General features: G+C 47.2%; 4 protein-coding genes and 1 non-coding gene across 6 annotated transcripts in view; 2 read left to right on the top strand and 3 right to left on the bottom strand.

The window, feature by feature from the left end:
* Window positions 1-2: 2 nt before the first annotated feature.
* brpf3a (bromodomain and PHD finger containing, 3a) lies at window positions 3-9,666 on the bottom strand. Its single transcript, XM_008319612.3, has 13 exons — window positions 8,944-9,666; window positions 6,123-7,646; window positions 5,735-5,891; window positions 5,101-5,232; window positions 4,589-4,717; window positions 4,186-4,498; window positions 3,739-4,101; window positions 2,974-3,510; window positions 2,824-2,881; window positions 2,451-2,539; window positions 2,210-2,307; window positions 1,979-2,136; window positions 3-1,678 (listed from the first exon to the last, which is right to left on the bottom strand). The coding sequence occupies exons 2-13, from the start codon at window positions 7,625-7,627 to the stop codon at window positions 1,495-1,497; spliced, it is 3,723 nt and encodes a 1,240-aa protein (XP_008317834.1). The 5' UTR covers window positions 7,628-7,646; window positions 8,944-9,666; the 3' UTR covers window positions 3-1,494.
* Window positions 9,667-10,067: 401 nt separating this feature from the next.
* grik6 (glutamate receptor, ionotropic, kainate 6) lies at window positions 10,068-13,825 on the top strand. Of its 2 annotated transcripts, XM_017036802.2 has the most exons (10): window positions 10,068-10,156; window positions 10,275-10,360; window positions 11,096-11,127; window positions 11,224-11,403; window positions 11,515-11,738; window positions 11,826-11,923; window positions 12,031-12,248; window positions 12,322-12,541; window positions 12,627-12,871; window positions 13,479-13,825. In XM_017036802.2, exons 2-10 carry the CDS (start codon window positions 10,297-10,299, stop codon window positions 13,581-13,583), a joined length of 1,386 nt encoding a protein of 461 aa, XP_016892291.1. In that variant the 5' UTR covers window positions 10,068-10,156; window positions 10,275-10,296; the 3' UTR covers window positions 13,584-13,825. The 2 variants fall into 2 exon arrangements, with proteins under 2 accessions (XP_016892291.1, XP_008317838.2); XM_008319616.3 differs by having other exon boundaries at window positions 10,154-10,360.
* Window positions 13,826-14,842: 1,017 nt separating this feature from the next.
* plch2b (phospholipase C, eta 2b) lies at window positions 14,843-22,601 on the bottom strand (the record flags this gene model as incomplete). The annotated part of the gene is made up of 21 exons (XM_025060034.1): window positions 22,444-22,601; window positions 21,092-21,766; window positions 20,095-20,241; window positions 19,368-19,611; window positions 19,158-19,287; window positions 18,759-18,929; window positions 18,513-18,606; window positions 18,226-18,429; window positions 18,013-18,133; window positions 17,753-17,924; window positions 17,562-17,666; window positions 17,399-17,479; window positions 17,210-17,304; window positions 17,041-17,129; window positions 16,782-16,967; window positions 16,581-16,688; window positions 16,380-16,504; window positions 15,881-15,965; window positions 15,629-15,775; window positions 15,474-15,553; window positions 14,843-15,394 (listed from the first exon to the last, which is right to left on the bottom strand). Coding segments are annotated over exons 2-21 (3,243 nt in total), but the record flags the coding sequence as incomplete, so codon positions are not given.
* Window positions 22,602-22,868: 267 nt separating this feature from the next.
* On the top strand, window positions 22,869-22,940 carry trnag-ucc (transfer RNA glycine (anticodon UCC)). Its single transcript has one exon. It is a non-coding gene; the product is annotated as a tRNA-Gly (tRNA).
* Window positions 22,941-24,476: 1,536 nt separating this feature from the next.
* The window catches only part of LOC103385693 (ski oncogene-like), a 2,270-nt gene continuing 663 nt past the window's right edge, over window positions 24,477-26,083 (bottom strand). The window contains exons 2-4 of the mRNA XM_008319657.1: window positions 25,853-26,078; window positions 25,536-25,766; window positions 24,477-25,076 (exon numbers count right to left, since the gene is read on the bottom strand). Of these exons, the coding sequence (XP_008317879.1) occupies window positions 24,855-25,076; window positions 25,536-25,766; window positions 25,853-26,078 (679 nt within the window). The 3' untranslated portion in view covers window positions 24,477-24,854. The remainder of the gene's footprint in view (window positions 25,077-25,535; window positions 25,767-25,852; window positions 26,079-26,083) is intronic.

Genomic DNA, 26,083 nt, shown 5'->3' with positions numbered 1-26,083 from the left:
CACTTGTTTCAAACGGTATTTAATCTGGTGTGAGAAAATATCGTCTCAGACAGATCTGGAGATCCTGGGGTTCAGAAGAAGAAGAAGAAGAATTCAAATACGAAGATCAAAAATCTCCTGTTCCAAATCTGAACATGTCTGAGTCTGAGTGTGGTCACGGAGACCACAGGGGAGCTGTGCAGGGAATATATTCTGACATACCATCACTACTACAAAGAGTTACTGAGCATCGTACAGAAATCTTCAACAGTTCTGTTGTCTTTTAAATAACAATTCTCCACTGCCACAAATTATAAATTAAAATCTACGTTTGATTTTTGCATTCCTTAAATAACTTCATGTAGGTCCATATAAACACACATTTACATATTTACAGAACTATACACACGCACCGTCACCACACCCGGAACCACACGCAGCTCTCAGAGTCCACCCTCCTGTTCTGACTGTTCTTTTAAAGGGCCATGTTGTGCTTTCAGCCAGAAAAAACAACCGCAGGTGGTGTACGACCACAGGAGGTGTACGACCACAGGTGGTGTACGACCTCAGGTGGTGTACGACCTCAGGCGGTGTACGACCACAGGTGGGCGTACGACCTCAGGTGGGCGTGGTCTAATTCCGTCTCTCGTTCCTACAGCGGACGTCTTCACGTCTACATGTCGTCAGTGACTTTTCCGATGACCGTTAATCCGTTACCTCTACCTTTGGTAACGACAGTAGACTTCGTCCTAACAATAACCACCTTCGACTGTGTAGTGGCGTCACACTGTGGCTGCAGCAGGTACTTCAACATCTTATCTCGTAAGATACAGTTTCACAATATGGAAAAATAAGTCAAAATCCACCCACGGCACGTCACAGCTGGACTTGTGGTTCCAAATAAATATAACCATAAAATCAAACAAATGAAATATCAGTCTGTCCTGTGGTGATCAACCCGTGGTTCTGGCCTGTTTGAAGGATCAGTCTTATTTATTCTTTTGGGAAAAGCTTCGTCGTGAAACGCTGATGCGACACCTGCACTCTTGACTCATGAGTCAGGCTTTACATCTGCTTTTAGCGACACCTGCAGGCCTGAAGTCCAGATGTGACGTGTAGATAAAGTGAGACTTTTCACACTTCAATAAAACACAGTGACATCTCTATGGCTACCACAGTCCAAGTACATGTGGAATCGAACCTCCGTCCCTCCGGTCAGAAATATTTACACTTTTTCTTTCAATCATTTCAGCCTAAAATATCTTTTTAAATAGTGGTTGTGTAAAACATTCTTTTAAAAAAAGTACACGAATTAACAAACGAGTTCGTCTACAAAACAAATCTGTTGAAGTGCGTCTCCGTTTATAAACCAGAGAATCGGTTCTACACAGAAAAACTTCAAAGACCTACGATGGTTAGAAACGTTGGCAATTCTTCTCTTCCACCTCCTGGAGAAGCATCTAGAAGCGAAGCTTCCATGATGTCAAGGACTGAGAGACGGCCCTGTAAAAATGTTTATATAAAATTTGAAGGACTGAAGTTCAGGTTGTGTCTCACGTGATTTAAATGCACCATGGCTCGGTCGTACGCCGTGTGAACCGACTTGCGCACGCTTGGTTTCTTGCCTTCCAGTAGGCGCAGTTTGTCCACGGTGTCATCCATCCCCAACGGCAGCAGTTTGTCCCGAGGAAGCCACTGCCTGAAAACCACAGGGAAACAGTCAAACACCTCAGCGTCCACTCACCAAACAGGAGACGCCGTCGGGCGAGGACGTCGTGAACCTCCTGTACGTTGTTCTCCTGCTCTTTTGTTTTTTGTGGAATTATTTATTATTTATTTTATGTTGAAAAACCACCTGACTTTAACTACAATGTGAAAGGACTGCCTTTCACATTGTAGTTAGAAGTTCCAGTTGAAGATTTTGACACAGGACCAGAACTGGCCACTAAAAACAGACTGATCTGGGTCCCGGGCCTTATGTTGGTGACACGTGTCTTACCAGGTTCTTTTGGCGTCAAAGAAGAGCACCAAGAAGAGCTTTTCGTCTTCTTCCGTTCGCCTCCACTCTCCGCCCAGTTTGAGCACCTCCACAGGAGGCACTGGGATGGGGATGCCGTTGTGAAGAAGCCCCTCCTGGGGCATGTCAGGGTCCACGATCTGGAAGAGGTCATTTGGTCAGTCACAGTTGATGTACGTTGTTCAACATGAGAAACAAAACCAATCGTCTGACCATGGCTGGGTACGACGGGTATCCTCTGCACTTGGCCCAGACCAGGTCCAGCGGTGAGAGCTCTGTCTTAGTGTCTACAGACAGAAGTGCAGACTTTCCTGTGAACAGGATATCCCAATATTTGTGATTAATTCTCACTCAGGTCTTTGGTCTAAAGTGTAAGACGTGAACTAAAGAAAACTGCATGTTTCTGTTGGTGGAGTTCTTCAGTGTGTGTTGATGACGCTCTGCTGATACACACCAGACCCACAGACGTCAGCGTTCTCACTCTCAGGGACTTTGGCCAGAGCAGGTTTACCCCGACTTCGTTTGGGGGGGGGGACGCTGCAGCTGGGAACAGGAGAGGAGGGAGAGGTGGGTCATTTCAACTTCAAATTTAAATAAAAAAAAAAACAAAAAACAAAACACTATTGATGTTTGGTTTAGTCACATGGCCTCAGGTCAAACTCATCACAAACAAGAAAATTTAAATGTTGCAGGCATAGAACTTATATATATATATATATACACACACACACGTGTGTATATATATATTACAGATGTTTCTAAAGTTTAGTGTCTGGTGAATCATAAGAGATTCCAGGGGTAAAAACATTTACTCCCCCTCTACTCACTCGTTTTTTTGGTCATCATCACTGAGCTCTGCAGAGTGCTGTTTCCCGTTTGTCAGACCTAACACACACACACACACACAGAAATGAACCAACGACTGATGGATAAACAGCCGACGTCATGTGACCTGCAGTGTCGTGTCACGTTCCCACCTGCGTTCCCACCCCTGGCCAGGTGAGGGTGTCTTTCAGCCTCACTGTCGGAGCTGATGCCCCTGGACCTCAGCTGGTGCAACAAAGGTGAAGGAGGAGCAGGAGAAGGACTGGGAGTGGGAGGTAGCGCGGTCACGCCGGGCGACTGCGGTCGTTCGGGGCTGTGATCCAACCCGTTGGATGATTTTCCGTTTTGTTGCGGTGACGTCTTACTCCTCGAAGTCCGTGCTCCGTTTTTAGCTTTCTTAAACAAAACGGACGTGCGGCGGCCGACGCCGGCCAAAGACTGAGGTGGAGGCTTTCCCAGTGGCGTCGCCTCGTGAACCGCTTCCTGCTGTGACGATGGCGTTTCGCCGACCTCGGCCTCGTCTTCGCCTTGGCTTTTGCTCCCGCTGCGGGACGACCTCTGGCGTTTGTAGGAACGACCCGGCGACCGCCGCCCCCCCGTGACAATACCCAGGACGGGAGGCTCCAGAGGAGCGTCTCCAGGAAGAGGAGACGACACTGGACAGGTGAGCTCCAGCACAGGAGGAGAGTCTTGGCAGAGGACAGAAAACTCATCATTAATGTTTCATCCAAACCTTTTTATATTTCCATTAAACTGTTAAAATGTACAACTGATTTAGAACAAATACAAAAAAAGTGAGGACATTATTTTTAGATCACTGATCATCTAAAACAGCTCAGACTGATTAATGTGTTTCATTTGAATCTAAATTAAACCTCAATGACGTGAAACAGATTTCATTTCATCGACGTTTTCACCTGTCCCACAGTTGGACACTGTTGACGCTCCCTTGGCTTCACTGGTCGACTTCTTTGTCTTGGTTTTCTTTTCCTTCTTCTTGTTCTTCTTCCTCGTCTTCTCCTCCTCCTCCTGCTGCTCCTCCTCCTCAGCCTTCTTTGCTCCCTCCTCCTCTTCATCACCGTTGGTGCTCTGGTTGTTCAGCTGCTGCTGGTTGATCTTCTGTCTCAGAGCGTTGATTTCCCGCCGCAGCAGCCTGATGCGTTTGGTCCGTCCACCGCTGGTGCGCATGGATCCGACCACGTCCAGTTTTTCCAGTAAGACCTTCAGCTGCTCGTCTGTGTTCAAGTGGAGTCTGTTCTCCGGGTCCAGGAGGGAGTCCACTGTGGGGGGGGTTAAACGTTGAGTGGTGGCAGCCATTTTAGGTGAAGTCAATCTGAAAAGAACATTTTCAGGTCACAACTCACCGTCGTCCCAGTCACAGTTGTAGAAGCCGTGTTTGTTGGGAGACTCTGGGAGGTGCATGCCCGTGTTGGGGTCCAGGCCGATGCTCTGGTACTGCCTCTGGGCGTGGCGGAGGACGGCGCCCCCCACCTCCCGCAGCTGCAGCGCCGTCTTGTGGAACAGCGTGTCCTTGGAGTTGTACTTGAGGCAGTTGGAAATCATGAGGTCAAAGTCTCTCTCCAGGTCAGAGATGGAGCAGTAACCGTGTCCCTCCAGTTTGGTCCTCATGGTGGAGAAGTCCATGGGTTTGGAGATGAACTCCAGGTAATCTGGGACCTGAGGGAGTCATCGTCATCACAACATTGGACGGTTCATAAATAAAGGTCTGAACATTAAGATTGAAGTGGTTTGTTTTTTTTTACCAACCTCTGACAGATTGACGGGCTGGGAGAAGATCTTGGCCGTGTCCTTCTCCTGCAGTTGTTCCAGCGTGGAGCGGAGAAGAACCAGGGCCGGGGTCAACTTCAGCTCAAGAGTGGTCTGCTGGACTTTCAACTGGAGAAGACGGAGAAGAAGGAGAAGGAGAAGGAGAAGGAGAAGGAGAAGAAGAAGAAGAAGAAGAAGAGAGAACACAGTTAACCTGAGTCAGCTGTGACATCACTAATCACTCTTCCCTCATTGGTCCAGCTCTAATTAGGGCCGATGTGTAACCAGCCGTGTTGTTAAGAAATATTTATTCTGTGTAAATATCTGCAGCTTACAGAGAAGTGCGGCCTCTGAATCTACAATCATTTGTTTCTTTTTAGGTCTAGTGGGCGTGGCTTATAATCAGGTGCTCTCAACAGTCCAGTACTCCATCGATCTGAGCCGTTCTTACACAAACTAGGACTGAGACTCAGAGCAGAGCGAGGGCTGACTGTGGAGCAGCAGAACCTCACCTCCTCTCTCTTTAGTCTCTCTCTCTTACGGATCAGTTCCACCAACAGTCTGGCTCTCTCCAGGTCCTGTCGCAGCTTCTGCCAGTACCGCAGCTCCTCTCTCGCCGCACACAACTTCTCGTCAGGTTCTCGCTGGACACAGAGGTGAAAGGTCAGCTATTGTTGGTTCTCCACACAGTATTCCAGAGTATTCCAAAATCATTTCAAGGAGGATTTTTGAACCCTTTGCATTAGTATCGTACATTTGAATTTGAAGTCTTTGACGACCAAACAGTTAATAAACAGACTGGAGTGAAACGTTCAAGCTGTCGTGTGGTCAGTCCCCTGCTCTGCTGGTCAGTCCCCTGCTCCGTTGGTTCCTCACCTGCTCTGTTGGGCCGTTACCTGCTCCGTTGGTCAGTTACCTGCTCTGTTGGGCCGTTACCTGCTCCGTTGGTCAGTCACCTGCTCTGTTGGGCCGTTACCTGCTCCGTTGGTCAGTCACCTGCTCCGTTGGTCAGTCACCTGCTCCGTTGGTTCCTCACCTGCTCTGTTGGGCCGTTACCTGCTCCGTTGGTTCCTCACCTGCTCTGTTGGTTCCTCCCCTGCTCTGCTGGTCAGTCCCCTGCTCCGTTGGTTTCCGTTGGTTCCTCACCTGCTCCGTGGTCTTGTGCGCCTGCATGTGGGAATGAAGTCGTCGGATCAGAGGCATCCCATTTCTGGACTGTCGTTTCAGTAACCAGTAATTGTGAAGCCGCTGCATGAACTGGTTCTTTCTCTGGACGTCGACTCCTGTGCAGATCTTGTTGAGTCTGTAGTGAACGACAGACAGGTAGACAACAGCGTCAGTGTCTGTCAGGATCAATGTTTAGTTAAACACTTTGGCAGGAAGTGAAAACCGATTCCACGGCGTCCTCGTGGAGTATCAGTTAAATATTAATACCTCCAACCACATGGGTTCACTTCATCTTACAACAATCATCAAACCACTAACGGCCGCGACCATGTGATCAATAATGAATGACGTCCGGCAGTGAACGAACCTGTGAGAAGGAATCTGAGGCACCAGCAGCAGAGGCACGTTTGACCGCCGCGTCGACCCTCCGGAACCTTTGGTGTTCTTCTTCTTCTGGCCTTTACTGCCCTTCTTGTTGGATGGTGAGGCGGGGGTCTGAGTGTAGGAGCGCTGACCCCTGTTCCCTCTGCCGCCCACCAGTCTTCCCTCCGACTCGTCCCCTGATTCGTCCCGTTGATACCCGGCAGGAGAGTGATGTTCGCAGAACGCGGTCTTCTTCACGGAGAAGGTGGTGCCGTTGACCCCCGTCTCCCGGACCGGGTCGATCTTCATGAAGAGTCCGGCCTTCTGAGCGCACGTGACATGAAAGGCCCTGTAACAGTTGGCCTTGTGGCACTGGATGGACGCGCCCCGGCCTTTCTGCTTACATAAGTAACAGGTGAGCTTCCAGCGGGCCGGGGGGATGTTCTTGATGCCCTCTACGGGCTCCAAAAACACCGTGTTGGCAAAGCACACCTCTGGGATCCATATGGCACAGACGACGTGAGCCCAGCGTCCATCGCACGTCTGTTTGAAGGCACCTCCTCTGTTGGGACAGAGCACACAGTCTACAGGACGGGAGGGGGACTGCAGGCAGCAGCGGCACAGCCACTGGCCCTCTGGGACGTAGGGAACGCCGTAACACTCCTGGTGCACGGCCAGGTTGCAGATGTCACAGAAGAGAATCACGTTACTGTTGAGACACTCGTCGTCCAGACAGACGCAGCAGAACGCGTCTTCGTCCACCGCGTTCTGCGACAGCGCCTGGCTGCGAGACTCCAGAATGGACTCTCGCTCCAGGCGATCAATGAGCAGCTCAAAAGTGTCGGGAGGGACGGAGGCGTGACCGTCGGAAACTCTCTTCTGATTCACCATCTCCAGCCACGCCAGGTCCTCCTCGTCCATGTCGTACTCCGCCACCGTGTCCTGCTCCTCCACCGACCTTTCTATGTACCGGTAATAAGCTGAAGGTAGGGGCGGGGCTTCTGAAAGGGAAACTGAAGGCAACGTTCGAAAGTTGGGCTCAGGGAGAGCGCTCTGGTTGGATGGGAACTGAGAGGAATTAGCATCTCCGGAGTTCTGCCTGGAGCCCGAGCGGTGGTCCCGATGAGACGTATTCTTCCCGCTTTTCCTGCTTTTGCTGTGCGACGGCTTCCTCCAGGACTTGGTCTTGTTCTGAGTCTGCTCGCTGTTCTCCTTGTTACTGTTGCACTCAGTGATGTCCTGAGCCGTCATCTCATCCTCCGTGATGATGGGCAAAGAGTCCGTGATGTTGATCCGATGAAGCCGTCCATCCAGGTCCACTTCCACGATCTTCTGAGCCTGAGCGTACGTCAAAGTCTCCCTGGACGGAGAGAGCTGCAGTCTGTAGGGAGACGGGGGCCGGAACTGGACAGACGACCCTCTGCCCCTTCCCCTCCCTCTTCCTCGGCCCCGACCCATGTTGACTTTACGGACAGCTGTTTCACATTCCCACCACCTCTTCTTTTTCATGGGAGTTCAAACCAGCAGCCTGCCAAAGAAACGAGAGAAAATGACTCCAGTTGTGCAGACTCGTCCATCAATAACAACGGAAAATGTCAGTTCTCTGTGAGGTTTGATATCAGACATGACCATATATGGTTAGATATGGATTATGGATCTTCTGGCACTTTGAGGATATTTGTGGCCCACAGTGATCAGTGACATGAGACCAAGTGGATCCATTTTTTGTCTGTCAGCTTTCTGGGCCACAGTCCTGGATCATGTTCAAGTCCAACACAGACACAGCTACTCATCTGATACTCACACAGTTCTAATGATTCCTTTTTGTCAACTATAGACAAAGGCTAACAGCTAACACTTAGCTACAGCTACAGGGTTTCTACTAGTTTCTATAGTTTTGATTTGATTTGATGTGGTCGTGTGTTTACACTGACCAACTCTCACTCATCCTCCTGTGTTTATACTGACTTGAGTTTAATTTACACAGTTCTGTCAGCACATTCATTTTATTAAAGTGTTAAAAACCAATGTGACGTAAACGCAGGGCCTTTTATAGTCGTATATAACACTTTTATACGAAACCCAAACATTTAAATACGATGTAAAAGCTGAGGAGCAGCTCACAGTGTCAGACCATGTTTGATACGTTTTTAGAACAGTGAAATAACAACCGTCTTCCACCGTTAAAGGTTTAACAGACAGTTTTATGGAGCCCCAATAGTACGTGGCTCAACTGTTGGTCTGTTTTCCACCGGAGCGGCCGTCAAGTGTATTTCTGCTGTAGTAAAAATACCATCTCTTTTCGAGTCCTCCTGCTGCACAAACACACCGCTTGACAACGTACAGTCCAACTGCCATCCCATTGGTCCAACTCTTAGTCTGTCACGCGCCACATGTTTCGCCTGAGCCAATCAGATTACAGAATCTTTGTTTTTTTTCCCCCCTTGTTGCTGCGCCTAGTTCGGTTGAGAAGCGCTAAATACCAACCCTAGTATCTATCATCTGTCAGCCATTTTAGACTCACGGCGGCAGAGACGCTGTTCGTATTGCAAGTTCATTAGCAACTTAATTATACGAACTAGATGCACAACAACAAGCAGCTCCGAGCAGTGCTTCGTGCATCGATCCACAGATTAACTGCACATCTTTATAAAAACAACACACTGTCGATGTGCAGCGTCGGGGGTTTTTTCTTTGTACACCAGACCACTGCAAAAAAAACACCGTCTCTGATGTGATAACGATACTCGGTCGGACAGCGGACACGGACGTGTCACCAAACGTTTCAAACACCGCTGAAATCACAGAAACGTAGCGTTGTTTACCTTGTGATAAGCTCCTCCGTGGTGCCGACGTCAAAGTGAATGATAGCAGCTGCCTCAGTGTCAGCTACTGAGAGGCTACAGCACAGGCGGACATGCTAGCCGTTAGCATGGCTACCGGTGATATCAGCAGCGACAGCGTCATTTTCAGAACCGTAGTTCTCCGCTGAGACGTCGGTCACACGCACCAACTGCACCCGGTCTCATAGCTGTGCTTCCAGGCTTTTGAATAAACCTTTTACTCATCAATGTTGAGGCAGAATCGCGAAAATATAGAATTAATGTTACCTGGATGAGGCTAAATATTCAGTCAAAATGGCTTGAAAAATACGCCCCTTTGGAAAAAAGCACCTCAGCCAATCACAGGCCGCTGTTCCTCACCGTACACGAGGCGCACCGAGCTCTGATTGGTTAAAGAGTCGACGCGAACTCATCGGTGTCAAACTGGACTTTGCCACAGTGACCAGCGGCGAATATAACAACGACGTAGACATTCCGCGCCTTTACAGCCCTACACTTCTTCAGCCACTTTTGTTGGAGCAGAAACAGAACAAATAAAACCGTTTACTCAATAAAATATGAAATAATATTTTAGTTTGGAACAAATTAACCTTTATATTATTTAACAGGAAGATGGAACGGAAGGATCTGCAATGACGAAAAGAGTTCTATTTTCCCTCAAACGTAAAAAGCTTTTTAAGAAAAACTCATTCTAGGAGATGAATCAATTTGCTGGTAAATTTTGATTTAAAAATTTCAATTTATTTTTTAAAATTTATTTTATATTTTTATTTTAATTTAAAAAATATAAAAAAATATTCCCTAAAAAATATGTATCTTGGAATAAAAACTGTGGGTCGCAGTCTAACATGAGCTCATACACTAAATCATTTTGATTTTAATTTCATTAACCACATACAACTGTATAAATATATTATATGACCTAGAAACCACTGTATTTGATATAAGTTTCAGATGTAAGTACTAAGTAAATACTCGTACTGCAGTACAGTCCCGTACCTCACAGTATTCCTCACAGTATTCCTCCTCAGCTCTCGGGGGTCCGTCCACTCTCTCCACCCACATCTGAATCCCACATTTGAATTTGAAGAACCTCAGAGGCCACTCCATCAGAGCGCAGCTCCTGGACCCTGACACATCAGTGCAGTCAGATCCTGGAGAGGAGTTGATTTGACATTTGATTTGACAATTATTGGTTTGTTTTCTTTAAACCTCATAACTCAGTTTTAAGTCAGATACTATTATTAACTAGTTTAACAACATTTTTTCCTACATTTATTTAATGCACAGTGAATGACTTACTGTGTTTTTAGGATTCAAACCAGCAACTCCACCATGTGGTCTGTATTCTTTCTGGTCTCCTCTGGGCTTTTACTGGAAACAGGACTGTGCACTGCAGGTAAGACATGAAACCAACCTCTATTTTTTCTGCACAAACATTAAAAAATATGTTTTTTAAATTAAATGTAAATCATGATTTAATCGACATCTGATATTCAGTTCACTTCTGTTTTTGGCCCTGGAGCTGCAGTAACTCTCCACTGTTGGATCACTGTAGCTTCAAATACATAAACTGTAAGATTCATTGTTTATAAAGCGTCCACATCCTGTCCAACCGAGGACACGGACGTGAGCCAGTTGACTTTCTGACAAATTTGGCTTTAAATCCACACTGGAAACAAAGAGCGTGTGTTTGAAGGAGGCCAAAATGTGACAGGAGTCTGAGAAACTGGTAAATGTGTCATGGTTTGAAAAGGAGGATGTGATGGTTGTCAGGATCACCCTGCGCTCAAGGATCCCCAAGGCCTCGGCCTGAATCGAGGCTTTTGATGTCACAGCGCCAAGACAACGAGGTCCAACTGAGACTGAAACATTTAGAAACTGTTACATTTTCAAAGAAGAAAAGCTTTGCTGGAACACTGCTCACCACAGAGCACTTGTTGATAAAAAATCAACTTTTTATCCCTTCAAACTGTGTCCTTCACAGCGAGGGACAGAAACCAGGACTGGTAAAAAAAAAAAAAAAATCTTCAGGAACAAAGACAACGATACAGAGGCTCATATCAAATCCAATAAATATTTCATTTTGAAGGTCAGTGTTGTTGTCACCTTTCTCTCTCTCTCTCTTCCTCAGGGCAAACAGTTCTGAGAGTCACGACTATAAAGGTAGTGGATCTGCTGCGTCTCTGAGTTTTACTGTTCCACGTTAATAATACTACAAAATCATGTCAGTAAACACATTGTTTTTGCACATCTTCTTAGCAAGAACCATACACCATGTCCAGGGGAACCGACCTGGAAGGGTTCTGTATGGACCTGCTGCTGGAACTGTCCAAGAAAGCCGGCTTCTCCTACAAAGTTCAGCTGGTGAAGGATAATTCCTACGGCCGGCAGGATGAGAACGGGAACTGGAATGGGATGATAGGAGAGGTGGTTCGAGGGGTGAGTGACAGCTGAAGAGGTCGTTCCCCCCCCCCCCCCCCCCCCCCCCCAGACAAAGACTGGAGGTTTCTCTGCCTCACACCTTCACACCTGTGTTTCTGTTCTGTGCAGGAGGCAGATCTGGCCATCGCTCCGTTAACTCTCACCGCAGCCAGAGAGAGAGTTGTGGGAATGACCAAACCCTTCATGCAGACAGGAATCAGCATCCTGCTGCGGAAGGACATCACCGTGGAAACGGGCGTGTTTGATTTCCTGACCCCCTTCTCCACGGAGACCTGGGTCGGCGTGGTCGCGGCCTATCTGCTGACGGCGGCCAGCATCTACGTCATGACCAGGTTGGTGACTCCAGGTTTTTGGTGCGTGTAGTGACCAACCTCCCAGTGACTGTCACAATGCTAACGTTGAATGCTAACGTGCTGCAGACTCAGTCCATGTGAGTGGAGTCAACCTCAGAGTGAGGAGAACAGATTCAGCTTCGTCCAAAGCCTGTGGTTCACAGCCGGAGCTCTGACTCTCCAAGGTTACACACTCACAAACACAATCACACAACAACAACAACAACGACGACAGTTAGCTGTTAGCTCGTCCTGTTTCATCTCACATTTTCTGTTGCTCTCATGTGGCCAGGAACTGGTCCTCACCCCAGAGCTTTGTCTGGACGTGTCCTCACCTGCAGCTGGTGGTTGTTCACCATCGTCCTGCTGGCCTCCTACTTCTCCAACCTCAGCTCCTCGAAGAGCCCTGAGTCCACTCAGCTGACGGTGAAAGGGTTCGAGGATTTGGCCAATCAGAATAGGATCCAGTATGGCTGCCTGGCCGGCTCCTCCACCCTGGCCTTCTTCAAGGTCAGACCTAACACCTCCACTCAGCGGAACGTTTCTCCTGGACGTGTCGCTAACGTTTCCTGTTCACACACAGAACTCCAACAACCCAGTTTATCGTAGAATCTACGAACACATGGAGCGAAGTAAAAGCTTTGTGTCGACCCTGGACGAAGGCGTCCGACGTGTGAAGGAGGGCGACTACGCCTTTATTGGAGAGTCCGTCTCTCTGGACTTGGCGGCGGTGCGACACTGTGAACTGGTCAGAGCTCGAGAAATCATCGGCATGAGGGGATTCAGTATCGCCACGGCTCTCGGTGAGTGAGTGTGTGTTTTTGAAGAAAAAAAAGACTGAGTTTGTTTTCAGTTTTTAGGAATTCTGCTGTGCATCGTCTCTTCCAGGGTCTCCGCTCATCAAGAACCTCAGCGTGGCCGTCCTTCAGATGAACGAGGCTGGAGAGCTGGCTCACCTGCAGAGTAAGTGGTGGTCCAGCAGCTGTGTCCCGGACCAGGCCCGGTCTCCATCCGTCCCACTCCACAGCCTCCGGGGGCTGTTCCTGCTCCTTAGTCTGGGCGTAGGGCTCGGAGCGCTGTTAGCCGTCCTGGAGCTCGTACACAAGAGTCGCACAACTGCAAAACAGCTAAAGGTAACAGGATGACTGTAGCGCTGGACTTCACCCTAATGGTCTCTTAGTTTCTTCATGTCTCACCTGAAAAATATCCACCTGTGGGGGCAATTAAAAAATGTAAAAAAAAAAAAAACATATAAAAAAACCCTAAGTCCAGGCCTTATATTTAATTTACTTTTAATTTCAATAACTTTTAAACTCACTTCTACTTTACTTTTTCTATTTCTATTTGGTCAATGTAATTATTTGTTTAATCTCAGAATGTGTTAGTAATACTAGTAGAATCAATAGTTATAGTAGTAGTTAGTGTAAACTAAGGTGAAGTGGAGTTTGTATTTTGGTCACTCAGAAAACTGACCAATCAGAGACACTGTGGTTTCAAAACAGATTGTCTTAGAGCCCTTCTAAGATTCTACCACAAGAGGGCGGTACAAAACTACCGCAGTAGTAACCTACCGCAGAAAACCCATTTTTATAAATGTAATAACGTATTAATAATTTGGCCAAAAGTTGAATTTTCTGTTTTTGAAATTGTTTTCTTCATTGTCAACTCTTTCTCAATGTGAACAGTAAATAAAATCAAGTTTCTTGTTCATCTTACTGAGATGTTTCACATCTTCAACAGAAATCCTGCTGCTCCGTGCTGTCTGAAGAACTGAGCCTCCGTTTGAGAACCTCTGATGTGAGCAGCGCCCTGGAGAACGCAGAAAAAGACAAAGAAAAGGCATAAGAAAAATGTGGAAAATCTGATTAAAAGTCATTTTCAAAGACCTGTTAGCTAAAATCAAACCTCACATACACAGAGTTAGCATAGCAGTTAACGTCTACTAACGGAGCTAATGTACGACTTTCTTCTATTCCTGATTTCCAACTCAAAGTTGACAAGAACCGTCAGATTGACTAACTGTTCCTGGTGCAGATGAACAAACATCACGATGTTGATGAATAAAAACGGCCGCAGCCTCAACGTCCTGACGTCACGTCATTTGTCGATACTGTAAATACTCTGGCACATGTTTGTCTGAACAAGAAGTCGATACTGTAAATACTCTGGCACATGTACTACAAAAAAGACATGAGTACACAGTACTACAGTAACAGCAGTAATTACCAGTAATCTACTGGTTATAAAAGAAACCAGTTTGGACCAGTGAGACGTGTTTCCTGGTTCCTGTTTAGAGGAAAACAAACGATTAAAACAACAACAACACAGCAGGTGCTGGTGATGTAAGTGGACGTCACATATGCACCAGTTTTTTTGGAAGAGGAGCCTCTGCTGGCCGTCTTGATCACTGCAGCTAAAATGACATTTGTTAGTGACTTAAAAACACGATCCATAGATGGTGTTCATTTTTTATTTACTCTTTATCGACTGAGAGAACGCAGTGTTTAGAACTCCCAAGTCTTTACACACACACACACACTGTATACACACACACACACACACACACACACATCCATTGTTCTGATGAAGTCCTTCAGAGTTTCTCATCCAGAAAAAGCGGTGATTTACAGCGGAGTTCTTTGATCTTCTGATCAAACAGAGCTTTCATCTCCCTCTGCAGCGTCCCGTCCTTCTGCCGTGTCCCAACAGACCGACAGGACGGGACCAGCTCCAGACTGTCCACGCTGCTGCTGCTGCTGCTGCACTGGTCCAGGCAGCGGCCGTTGGCCAAGTGACCAGTTTGGTGAGTGTGGTTCAACACTGGGCTCTGTTTCCTAGGACAGCTGAGTGAACGAGCTTTGGTCCAGATTAGACTGGACTGGTTTGGGGTGAAGGGAGCTCCAAATGTTCTCCTCACTGGGGTCGGAGATGAAGGAGGAACGATGGGTGGAGGTTTGGTCGTTGGATGGAGAAGAGTCTGCAGCACCGGCTGAGACGGAGCCATGACAACCGGCTGAGACTTCAGCTTCGGTTTGAATCCAGAGTCTGTCTCCTCTGGTGCCTCCAGTGGTGCCTCCCCTTGTCTGTCCTCTGGGGCCTCCCGTGGTCCCTCCACCGGGCTGTCCTTCGGTGCCCGCACCCTCCTCCGTCTCTGACGTCTGCAGCGTCCCCTGCTCCCGTGTCTCATCGTCCAGTTCATCCTCCAGTTCTTCCTGTATTGAGTTTTGACTTTTGAGCTCTGGACCATCAGGATTCGAGTCCTGGGAGGAGGTGTCAATGACAAAACTCTCCTCCACTACAAAGGGTGGAGCCCCCATGTGGTAGGAGTCAGTGGAGGACATCCGGCTGAAGACGTCTCTCCTGGTCTGCAGCGGCTCCTGGATCTTCACCCTGTGAGCTCTCCTCACTGGTTCACTCACAGCTCCTCTCAGGACGGCGGTCTTGGACGCCGGCGCCTGGACCAGGAGAGACTTGTCGCTGTTCCTGCTGTCCAGGGAGACGTTGTCCAGGTCCCTGTGAAAGTAGACGGCGCGTCCGTCTTCCGAGGACTGGACGGAGGAGTCCAGAGACGGCTGCTTCTGAGGACCTTTCAAATGTTTCTGAGCTGCTTTCTGAATGTGTTTCCTGGCAGCGTGAACTGCGTTGGACGGTTTTATCTACGGACGAAGAGGAAACGCGGACGTTAGAGCCGAAGATTAAAGATGATAAACACGTGTTGGTCTTTAAAAACCTCACCTTTCCTGACATATCGATGACAGCCACGTGAACAAAGATGGAGGAGTCCGCCATCCCCTCCAGGTAGACGTGACGATAACCTGACGACAACATGAACCCTGGTCAAAGTCAAACTCATGTGTCGGTCTGGACCGGACGCCTCGTGGTCCACGTACCTGGCATCAGGCTGGAGAACGCTATCGTCCTCTGTCCAATGAAGTCTCGACCAATGGGATCGTGATCCCACACCTGGAAACGCACCAGAGCGATCTGTGGCATGAGGACGTTGAAGATGAAAGTCTCCTCCCACATGGGGTTAAAACCTGACAGACAACAGGGGGGGGGGGGCGACATGGGGGGGGTCAGACAGTTTATATACTCCTGTCTGGAGATCATGTGACTTTACCGTGGAGACAGCAGAGGTTTACCGTTGTCGTCCACCACTCTGGTCTGCTGCTTGGTGCAGTCCACAGGCAGACCAATGATCTCCACCTCCACGAAGGGGTCGATGATCTCAACGTGGAGAAAAACACCAGGGTTTCATTTCATTTCCAGATTCTTTTTTTTAAATGTTGCTCCTAATGACAGTGATAACTGACACAGCAGATTTAGACTAAAGTTTAACTCAGGTCAATAAAACTATTTTATTTTTGGTTTAGTTCCAGTTGAAAACATAATACAATACAATAATAAAGTTTAGTTGTGTAATTTTTCACATTTATATATTTACATATATAAAATAAATATATACAAAAGTATATATTTTTTAAATGTGCTGCCTTTTAGGCAAACCTAAATGAGTGCTGATTGGACGGACTGATGGATCAATTGATGATGTCATCGTCATTAAGAGCAACGTCACTTCCTGTTTGTGACCAGTCAACACATTGTTAGCACTGTTAGCACTGTTAGCATCGTTAGCTTTACTTCTCCTCTGTCCCCGAACATGGAGTCCTTGGGTTTGGGAAGCTGCTGACCGCTGATGACCTTCAGCACCAGCTGGGTCTTCTTGTGTCCTGGTAGAGGGTCCTCAGACGTGGGGTTGAAGGAACCTGACAACAAGAACACACCTGTCCGTCTTCACTCCTAAAACAGCCCACAACAAGTCAGTACCAGGTGACCTTTCACCTTTCCACATGCATTTGGGCTTCAGGGTGTATCCACAGTTCCCGTTGCTGGAGAACTTGGCCTGGTTCAGTTCTAACATGCGTCCCTCCGTCTGGTAGTTCATCGCCACTGAGACCAAGACCAAGAAGAAGAAGAAGAATCAGACGGAGAATCAGACGGAGAAGACATTCTCGCCCAGGTCGACCTCCCTGACCCTCTTACCCATGTGACAGCCTGAGTTCCAGTACGGCTGTGGGTTGAAGTTGCTGGAGTCCACCCTGTAGTTGGACGGATAGACTCTAAGCAGCTGCCGCTGGTTCAGACGCAGCAGCTGAGCGGGCTTCAGCTGCAGGATCTGGTTCACCACCGTCTCGTCCAGCGACGACACCTGCCAGCTGTTCGTGAACCCTGTCACAGAAACATGGATCGATCCAACGGTTCTCCAAACGTACGACGGATGTTGACGGATGTTGACGTTTACCTTGTGTTTCTATGTCGTGCACACGGACGGCCTTGGTGTATTTGACCAGATCTGACAGAGGTCGAGACAGTCTCATGGTTTTTCTCTTTCTGAAGAGATGGGGGGGGGAGAGGGGGGGTTAGAAGAAGACTGAGAACCTGGTCTTAGAGGAACCATCTCTGAGTCCTACTTGGGATGGTACACGATCTGAGTCCTTTCTCTGCTGCTGCTGACGTCGGACTCTCCGTCGGACTGGGACCTGTTCTTCACTCGAACTCTCTTTTTCTTTAATATGAAAAAAAAAACAGTGAAAAGATAACGAGAGAGAGAGAGACAGAGAGAGAGAGACAGAGAGAGAGAGAGAGACGCCTCGTCAGACCTTTCTATCGAAGCTCCTCATGATGGATCTGGTAAATCGTCTCTTCTTTTTGGTCTGACTGACAGAGTTAACGTTCCCGTCCTGAAACAGTCGACATGCAACCGTTAACCATCCAACCAACCATTCATCCATCCCCCTCTCCATCCGACCGTGTTTTACTGGCCTGTGTGTCATCGTCATCGCTGCCCGCCTCTTCGTCACCACTGTCTTCATCAGACACGTCTCCTTCCTCTGCATCAGGGTCCAGATTCGCAGGAAGTTTCTTTCCCTGAAGAAAAAAAAAACCCAAACGTTTTTCTGTTTGTGTTCATTTTTCCTCCTGAGGTTTTTCTTCAGATCAACAGAGGACATTACTTTGACCAGGACCTTCCCCTTCAGAGACTCAGGGGAGGGCAGCTTCTTGGTTTCGTGCACGTTGACGTTGGACAAGTCCAGCTTGTCCTGCAGTACCTCAGTCAAACACTGGGCCATCCGTTTCTGCTGAGGCACGGTGCAGTGGTTTTCTATGGACAGGATCACCGGGTACCTGGGAGGAGGACCATGATCCTCCTGTTAGAGGAGCAGGACTCAGTGCAGTCGTGGTATCGTGTCACCGTCGGGGCCGTCAACCTTACTGTGACTTTGTGAAGGCGTGTTTGTTGATCGTTTCGATCACGTCTCTGAAGAGAATTTTGGACGTCAGCGTGTAGCCGTGGTGGATGATGGGCTCTCCGTCCGGTCCGTCCCAGCAGTCCACTAGAAGACGAGGAGGAGCAGGAGGAGACACGCTCACTTTAGAGATTGATTGACAGCCTAAAGAACCAAGTCCGCCCCCTACAGGCCATTACCCTCCACGCAGCGACAGCCAGCCTGGAGGACGTAGGCGTACATCTCCACCCTGGACTGGGACAGCAGCTGGTCTCCCGTCAGGTAGGTGTTGTGTGACGTGGCGATGAAGTAGCTGTTGAGCGGCTGCGTCATGTCCTGGTTCACCTGCTGGTGCTCCGGGTTGAAGACGTCGCCTGCAGGACTTCTCATGTAGTTGGTGAAACCTACGGAGAAAAAGAAACGTCTGATATTGAGCTGATATTGTTTTATTTTCTAAATGATACGGGGAGAAACACTGCACACGTACCATCAATACCCAGGACCATTTTCTGCAGGTTGTCAGGACACGGCTCGAACCTGGAGACGATGTCGATCAGGAAGTCTTTGGTCAGACCTCGCATCTGCAGAGAGGATTTCAAAAATCATCCCTGTGTGTGTGTGTGTGTGAGTTCAGTTAAAGGTCACAAAAACAAATCAAATACAAATATCTTCAGTGGAATAGCTGTGCGCCCTCTAGTGGCCCACCAATTACAGCACAGGTTAACGTGTTCACCTTCTGTTCATTTTCCAGAAAGTGCGCGAGGTCCTGGAGATCCAACACCTCCTTCTGGTTGCTGTAGGAGATCATGATCAGGTACAGGTCTCTGCGAGTGGAGATCATTTTGTAGAACGAACAGAATTCTTCAAAGGCCAAAGAACCCTGGTTCTCATCTGTGTCGGCCTCCTGACATGAAAAAAGAAAAACAAAAACATTCCTGATGAACACACGTCGGTTTGGACCTCACGACAGGTACTTTGGCTCCATCTGGTGGTAAAGCATTTTAACAACCTACTGTTGTCAACTACAATTGAAACCCCAGTGTATCATAAATCAAAGCATCAACATATTTAGTGCGGCTCAAACGTCGGCCTTGATGATGCGTTTCTGTGTGTGACGTTGTTGTTGTCTCACCTGAAACATCTGTCTGACCTTCTGCTTGGGTAAATTCACGTTGAGTTTGTGCAGCAGCTGATGAACTTCACTGATGCTCAAGGTTCCGTCTCCGTTCTTGTCAGCTTCAGAGAAGGTCTGCTGTAGCCACGTGAGACTGTAGTTAAGGTGTGAAGACCGTCGGCCTGTGAAGGTTCTACCACAAACTGTCAAACGGCTGATGAAGGATATTGATCGCGGGTGCGTTGCCTGCGGGCCAGACTGTCTTCATCACTGATACCAGCCATGAGGTACTTCAGTCCTGTGACCCAGGTCCGGGCCTCCTCCGAGTTGGTGGAGACCAGGTCCAGGGATCTGACCCTCTCCCCGTAGTAAATGCTGAAGCAGCAGTTCGGGTCAAAGCGGTTGTCTGCGTACCTCCTGAACATCTCGGACTTTTTGCCCTCACAGACTTCATGGATGGAATCAATCGTTACTGAAAGAGACGACGTAGAAACGTGGGTTCATCATCGACAAGTTAAAAAGAACGTCTGCCTGGACTGAAGTGTCACTGACTGTATATATAATGAGATGATGTCTATGTAAATATCTGTCTCTCCCAGCTCCACCCGTATGAGCAATAATAAATGCAGCCACACGGGGTGTCGTATCAGGATTTGAGAACTGGGATTGAACCCAGGGCCTAATGGTGGCAGGGGGACCTCCTATGGGACCACTCTTCCCCCCCCACCCCCCCCTCACTTAGGTTATCTAGTCTGGAACTCATAGTATAATATAGTGTGTGTGATACAGTACCATAACCACTAGCAGTAGTACCACAGGTGGTAGGCGGGCCATAGTTTGTGAACCACTACATTAGAAACTGATCTAGAAGGTTCAGAAAAACCTCCAGTGTCGACCTTGATGACATCATCAGTGCTGAAGTCGACCTTGATGACATCATCAGTCTCCCACTCACTCTTGGCTCTGTCCTGTTTCCTGGACGGTCTCCATCGGACGCAGGACTTGTGTTCGTCCAGGTAGAAGAAGCGGAGCAGTCCTTTCTTCTTCCCCTTCAGTTTGGTCATGTGACTCCCGGTCTGCATGCTGCACATACATCGCTCCACTGCACAAGAGCAGACGATCAGTCACCTGTGGCTGTCTGTCAGTCAAACTTCAAAATGAACTCATTTAGACTTTAAGGCCTGGTGATTGGTTGGTTTTAATGAAGTGGCGTTAAATATGTTTTTTTTTAAATCATCTTTTCTGACTCACAGCCCGTCAGACTTTCTTGTATTAAAAATATAACAATATATATTTCTGGCACAGAGATGGAGAAACAGCGCCCCCTTCACTGTTGTTTGCTGAGAGCAGGAACCGTTGGTAACCTGAGGCCGAGGTACAGAACATGTGACCCGTCCTGGATCATCGTTCTAATTAGGCTAATCCTGGAGGATTGTCCACTCTCCATATGTCCGTTAGCTTCTCTGAGGCTTAGCAGCTTCAACTGCCTGTGTCTGTGAGCGTCTGTGGTTTGAAGTCCGTCACAGAAATGACTTCATGTGACGTTAGAGCCAGTGGAGAATATATTTAGGACGGCACTTTATATGTACAGTATAAATATATATATATATATATACATATACTCATTTATTGGATCCACATTATTGGAACTTGAGTATTTGTACATAAACTTTGTTGTTGTTTCTTTTTAATCTACAAAAATCATCCACTTCATTAGCCTACGATTAGCACCGCAAGATATTTATTATATATTTTTATTATTAGATTTTTTTTCTTTTGCAGTGGCAGCTGCAACACTGTGCCATCACTGCAGGTTCAAATCCCTCCACAGGTAAACAAACCCCCCCCCCCCTTGTCTGTTCTGACTGCAGTGTTACACAGACGGGTAAGATTTCTCTCAGAACATTTTTGGAGTATTTATTAAACCCCTCCACAGATGGGAGGGTTCTTACCGATCTGGCCCAGTCTCCACTTGGGCTGGGCCACTACACTTCCTCCGATCCAGAAGAACTCCTCCGCCAGTCTGGATATGGAGGCCTTGTGCCAGAGTTTCGGAGAGCTCATGATGGACGGGTTGGGGGGGTTCAGGGCGGGACTGGAGGCCAGTCTGATCTTAGCAGAGGAGACTCTGGCCCCAGATGGAGAACCCACCGGTGAAGACAACAAACCCAGAGACTGGAAGCCGGTCTTCGTGGGTGATGAAGGGCTGCCACGCGGCCCAGGAGCAGACAACGGCGTCATGGCTGGGTCGAAGTTCATCTCTGAATCCCACGTTCAGGTCGGACCCCGGTCACACCACATGAACCCACCGTCCTCCTCATTCTGCTGTGTTCAGGATGTCTTCCAGGTGAGTTCTTCAGAGTGGGATCAGGGAGTGGTGTCGGTAATATTCCCATTTTCACCGGCAGCGGTCATGACTCTGAAGTCGGTGATCTGTGAATTTGTTTCCACGTATTTCCTTCCTTCCACCAAAAGAAACGCTGCAGAACATGTAACATGTGTCAGTCACTAAGTCTTCCTCAAGCTGTAATCCTGGAGGGAAGCTTCGCTCCTGCTCCCGGAGGAGGATTTTCAACCGACCAGTAGGTGGAGCCTCGAAGAACAAAAGTGGTGAAAAATGATAAACACTGTGGTAAAAAAAAAAAATCCACACCTGACATTAATATAAAGTCTCAGAAACTAGGATCACGCAATCGTTTGGATATGGAGTAAAAACAAATGACTTTTAACCGTGTGCAGTGATGGCCCCCTACAGGCGAGGGAGTGACACACACCGTCTACATCACTGGTTAATTTCTTTTCGTGAGAAGCTTTTTCTGTCCTACCACGTACGACACTGTACTGTACATATGTGGCCATGCCATTAGATTATTAAATGAAAGTCAATTTAACGTCTAATAATGAAAATTAAAATAAAAAATAAATTTAATTTTGCGTTGATTATCTTTGTTACTTTTTTTTAGCATTTGCTAAAACAAAAGTGATGTTGAATATGTATTTAACGCAACCATTCTCCTTCAAACGTTACAATACCATCGTATATCACTAGAGGTCCTCGTACGCCCTCGTGAGGAATAGCTGGACTAATCAGCAATCACCTCAAACATAGCGTTTGTTTATTAACTTATGTCTGAATTTTTTCCGATTAAACTTTGACTAACGAGTGAGGAATAGCTGGACTCTACTAATCAGCAACCACCTCAAACATAGCGTTTGTCTATTAAGTTATGTCTGGATTTTTTCCGATTAAACTTTGACTAACGAAACTAAATTATTGTCCAAAACGTAATAAAGTGACACAGACCGTCGACGTGACTTGAGAGGCTGCGAAGTTGGAGTAAAAACTTCTGAACAAACAAATCTGCCGCGTCGCCTTGATTGGAAAAACGGAAGTGACGCGTAGTTAACAGGAAGAAGTGACGTGAGGAAAAAAAAAACATTTATAATTCTTACCTGAAACGTTTATTTATGAATTTACCTCCATGTTCCTGTAGGGGCTCCGCAAGAAAGACATATTTGGATATTTTAATAATTAAAAAAAAATTAGTAGTCAGTGACGTCATGCCACGTTGTACGATCCTCTTAAATAATAATGAAAACTATATTTATAGTTTTCATCATAAAATATTTTAATGTATTTAAAAGCCAGTAAAACATGTTATATGCGATTTACAATTATATTTGATTTTTTTTCAAAGAAATTGTCCTTAATATTTTTCCTTTCGCACAGCGATGGTGGTATAGTGGTGAGCATAGCTGCCTTCCAAGCAGTTGACCCGGGTTCGATTCCCGGCCATCGCAGTTGTTCATTCATTTTTTTTTTTTTAGAGCCCAGACTGATGGTTTATGTACAAACAAACAAACCTCGATTATTAAAGCTGGAAATTTAATGGAAACACAGAGAAACAAAGAACTTCGTCAGATTGAATTCGATTTTAATGGGTATTATACAGATTTTCCGAAGAAAAAAAAAAATTGAAACAAGAGCGAGCGAATCCCCATTTCCAAATCAAGAACTACAACAGCGTCAGCCTAACAAAGTGGATATTGCTATTACATAGTACCCAACAAATACTGAGCGAGGGTATCATGATAAGACATAAAAGTGTTTCTTTTTTATATATAGGAAAAGCACCTGTGGTTGAAACCAGGAGGAGGTGTAGTTTTTACTCTTATCCGAGGAGGGAGGTGGAGGTGCAAAGACTCCAAAACCATATTTGGTCTGTGGTGTTATACATATATTTATATATATATATATATTTATACTCTATAATTCATCAAATAATAAAGAGCCTCTCAAATAAACAACGTCAAGGGAGAAATTAAAATCTGTGTTCACATGTCAAACCTAAAGAACACTACTGACAGGTCGAGACTCTTCAAGGTTCACCATTCATCCTCAGAAATGCCCTGTGATTGCAATGAGATTCAGGGATAGAATAATGAAATTACACTTTTGCAAAATCCAAATAAAGTCTCTTTTTTGGTTTCAAGTAAGAGCAAAAAATAATATTCATAATCAGATTAAGTCTGGAGCAAGCAAACAACCAACAAATATCTTATTTACAATATCACCGTATGTACATCAGAGGGCGCCGAAGGAGGGTGTAGGTTCAATTTCCAAGTTCACGTTTACTTGTGATTTGAAAAGAAAAAAAAAAAAAACGTAACAGGGAGTACGATGCACACTGCAAGGTTCCTTTTTTTAAAAAGTGCAATTCCTTTTCTTAAAGTAAAAAAATATATATCCATATTTTTGTATATATGTAGAAATGTTGTTCATATAAACAGCCTCTGTTGATTTAAGAGCCTAAAACCAGTGACTACAAATCAATGCTTTCTGTTCGTAGGCAGCAGATTATTCTAGAATATAAGTTATTTTACAACACTCATTAGAAAACAATCAGAAGTACCGCGTCTCCACACACAGCCTACAGGCAGCGCTCGGGGGTTGCTTTTTCCTTGGGGGGGCAATCGTTAACTTATCTGCCCCAGCTGTGGGCAACAGGGTTCATCACATGATTGGGTTACACAGAACAGTTACTGCTGAAGCAACGGAGAAAGTTGCGTCGGAATATTAAAAAAGTAACACTTCCATTACATGTCTAGAGCGTCAAAGAGTGGCGGCCTGAAGGCGGTCCGCGTCACCTGCAATACTTCAAGTGTATAAAATACAAAAAGGTAGACAAGCTCGAATACACACGTGTACATGTTAGAGTATGGATGGCTTCCTGCAGTGACGACCGTGCGTCAGAACGGTTCGTCCTCCACACAGTTACAAAAGAAAAGCAAGCGGATATTAAAAAGTAAATAGTGGTAAACGGGCGTCTCTTCTTTCCAGTGGTCTACAGTGACGCCGCCGAGTGTACCAGTAAGGTGTGGCACCAGGAGATCCACGGTCTGCTTGTGTTTCACCGTCTTCCTTCCCTTTATATTCAAGTACTTGTGTGGCTATACTTGCACGTTGTAGAATAGCTTATACCAAAAATAAAATCCTGGGACGGCGTCAGGAGTCGCTGACGTCACTGGAGACACGTGAGGAAGACCTTTCTACAACATGCTGAGTCGTCATGCTACGTTCCAGTTTGTTAAGTCTGCGATACTAAACACGACAGAGTCTCCTCGGTCTGTCCTTATCAAACACAGGAGGTGCCGGTCCTCGGCCGTGCTCCTTTGGTGCCGCCCTTCTGTCCGATCCTGGGCGTGCGTGCGTCTCTAGGATCCGTCGCTGACTTGTGTGGTGTGTCTGTGTTTGTTTGTGTTTGTGTCCCTGCAGTCTCCGGGGGGACAGCTGTCAGCCTGCAGCGACAGCTGGACCTGGAGCTCCTTAACGACACTCTCCAGACTCTGCCGCGCCTCCTTCTCCTCCTGGAGCTCCTTCCTCAGCTCCTCCCGGTCGGACTCCGCCTGCTGGAGCTGCACGTGCAACTCCTCAATCTGCAGAGCAACGACAGAAGAGCTGAAGGTCAGAGATGATACCGATACCTCAAATACTGGCTAAATACTGGCTAAAATACTGCGGTCAGGTGATGCGGTGTCAAAGCTCCGCCCACTTCCTGTTTGACTGACTGTGTTAACCATGTGTTTTATCTTTTTCCTCTGATGGTCACGTGGTCTAATGTGACCACGGTGTTTGGACTGAAAGAACCGTCTGGTCCTGGCTGTAAACATGTCCCTGTTTGGTGTCGTCTCACACACACACACACACACACACAGCTGTGCCACCTTTTAAGTCATTGTATATTTATTGAAACTCAACCTGAAGAAGTATTTGTGACAGTACTCAGTACCAGTGAGTACACAAGTTCAAATACTCGAGTCCGTTTGTAAAGAAATGTTAACGATACTTTTCAGAGATTCTGTCATTTTTCTGGAGGATTCTCGGCGACGCGGTACCTGAGTGGAGTACTTGACTCTCAGATGCTCCGCCTCACAGCCTTTGTCGCACACTCTCAGCGCTCTCTCTCTCTCCAACTCTCTCTTCAGCCGATCACAAGACTCCTCCGCGTCCCTCATCTTCCTCCCCCAATCCACACGGAGGCGCTCAATCTCCTTTCGCAGGTTGCGTTTAGCCTCGACGGCCTCACGGAGGCGCCCTTTCTTGGCCACCCTCACAAACTCCAGTTCCTGTGAAAAACACCAGACAACAAATGAACACAGTGACGTGGGACGGCCTGGACGCCTGCGGTGGGTGGACGGTCAGGACGTGGTACCTGCTGGAGGCTGCGTTTGGCCTGGACGGCTGCGGCCAGCTTCTCCTCCTGCTTCACCCTCAGCCTCACCACCTCCTGCAGCACTTTCTCCCGGGCTTCTCTGGTCTCGGTGCCCGTGTACAGCATGTGTTTCAGAGCGTCCATGTCTGAGCAGACGGGCGCCGACGGCCAACCAGACGTCTCCTGGGCTCGAGTCACGCTCTTCAGGGTCGCAGCCTGGGACACGCTGGG

The sequence above is a fragment of the Cynoglossus semilaevis genome, chromosome 11, assembly GCF_000523025.1.
Source record: "Cynoglossus semilaevis isolate Cse_v1.0 chromosome 11, Cse_v1.0, whole genome shotgun sequence".
Classification (NCBI taxonomy): domain Eukaryota; kingdom Metazoa; phylum Chordata; class Actinopteri; order Pleuronectiformes; family Cynoglossidae; genus Cynoglossus; species Cynoglossus semilaevis.
The sequence above is the reverse complement of the archived record's forward strand: the minus strand, read 5'-3'. Positions and strand labels throughout refer to the sequence as shown.

Coding starts and splice junctions, on each gene's coding strand:
- brpf3a (XM_008319612.3), bottom strand. CDS start 7,627: ATGAAAAAGAAGAGGTGGTGGGAATGTGAAACAGCTGTCCGTAAAGTC. Junction 5,233..5,734: donor CGCACAAGACCACGGAGCAG/GTGAGGAACCAA, acceptor CTCTGTGTCCAG/CGAGAACCTGACGAGAAGTT. Junction 4,102..4,185: donor CAACTGTGACTGGGACGACG/GTGAGTTGTGAC, acceptor CCCCCCCCACAG/TGGACTCCCTCCTGGACCCG.
- grik6 (XM_008319616.3), top strand. CDS start 10,255: ATGACTTACTGTGTTTTTAGGATTCAAACCAGCAACTCCACCATGTGG. Junction 10,361..11,095: donor AACAGGACTGTGCACTGCAG/GTAAGACATGAA, acceptor TCTCTTCCTCAG/GGCAAACAGTTCTGAGAGTC. Junction 12,249..12,321: donor CCACCCTGGCCTTCTTCAAG/GTCAGACCTAAC, acceptor GTTCACACACAG/AACTCCAACAACCCAGTTTA.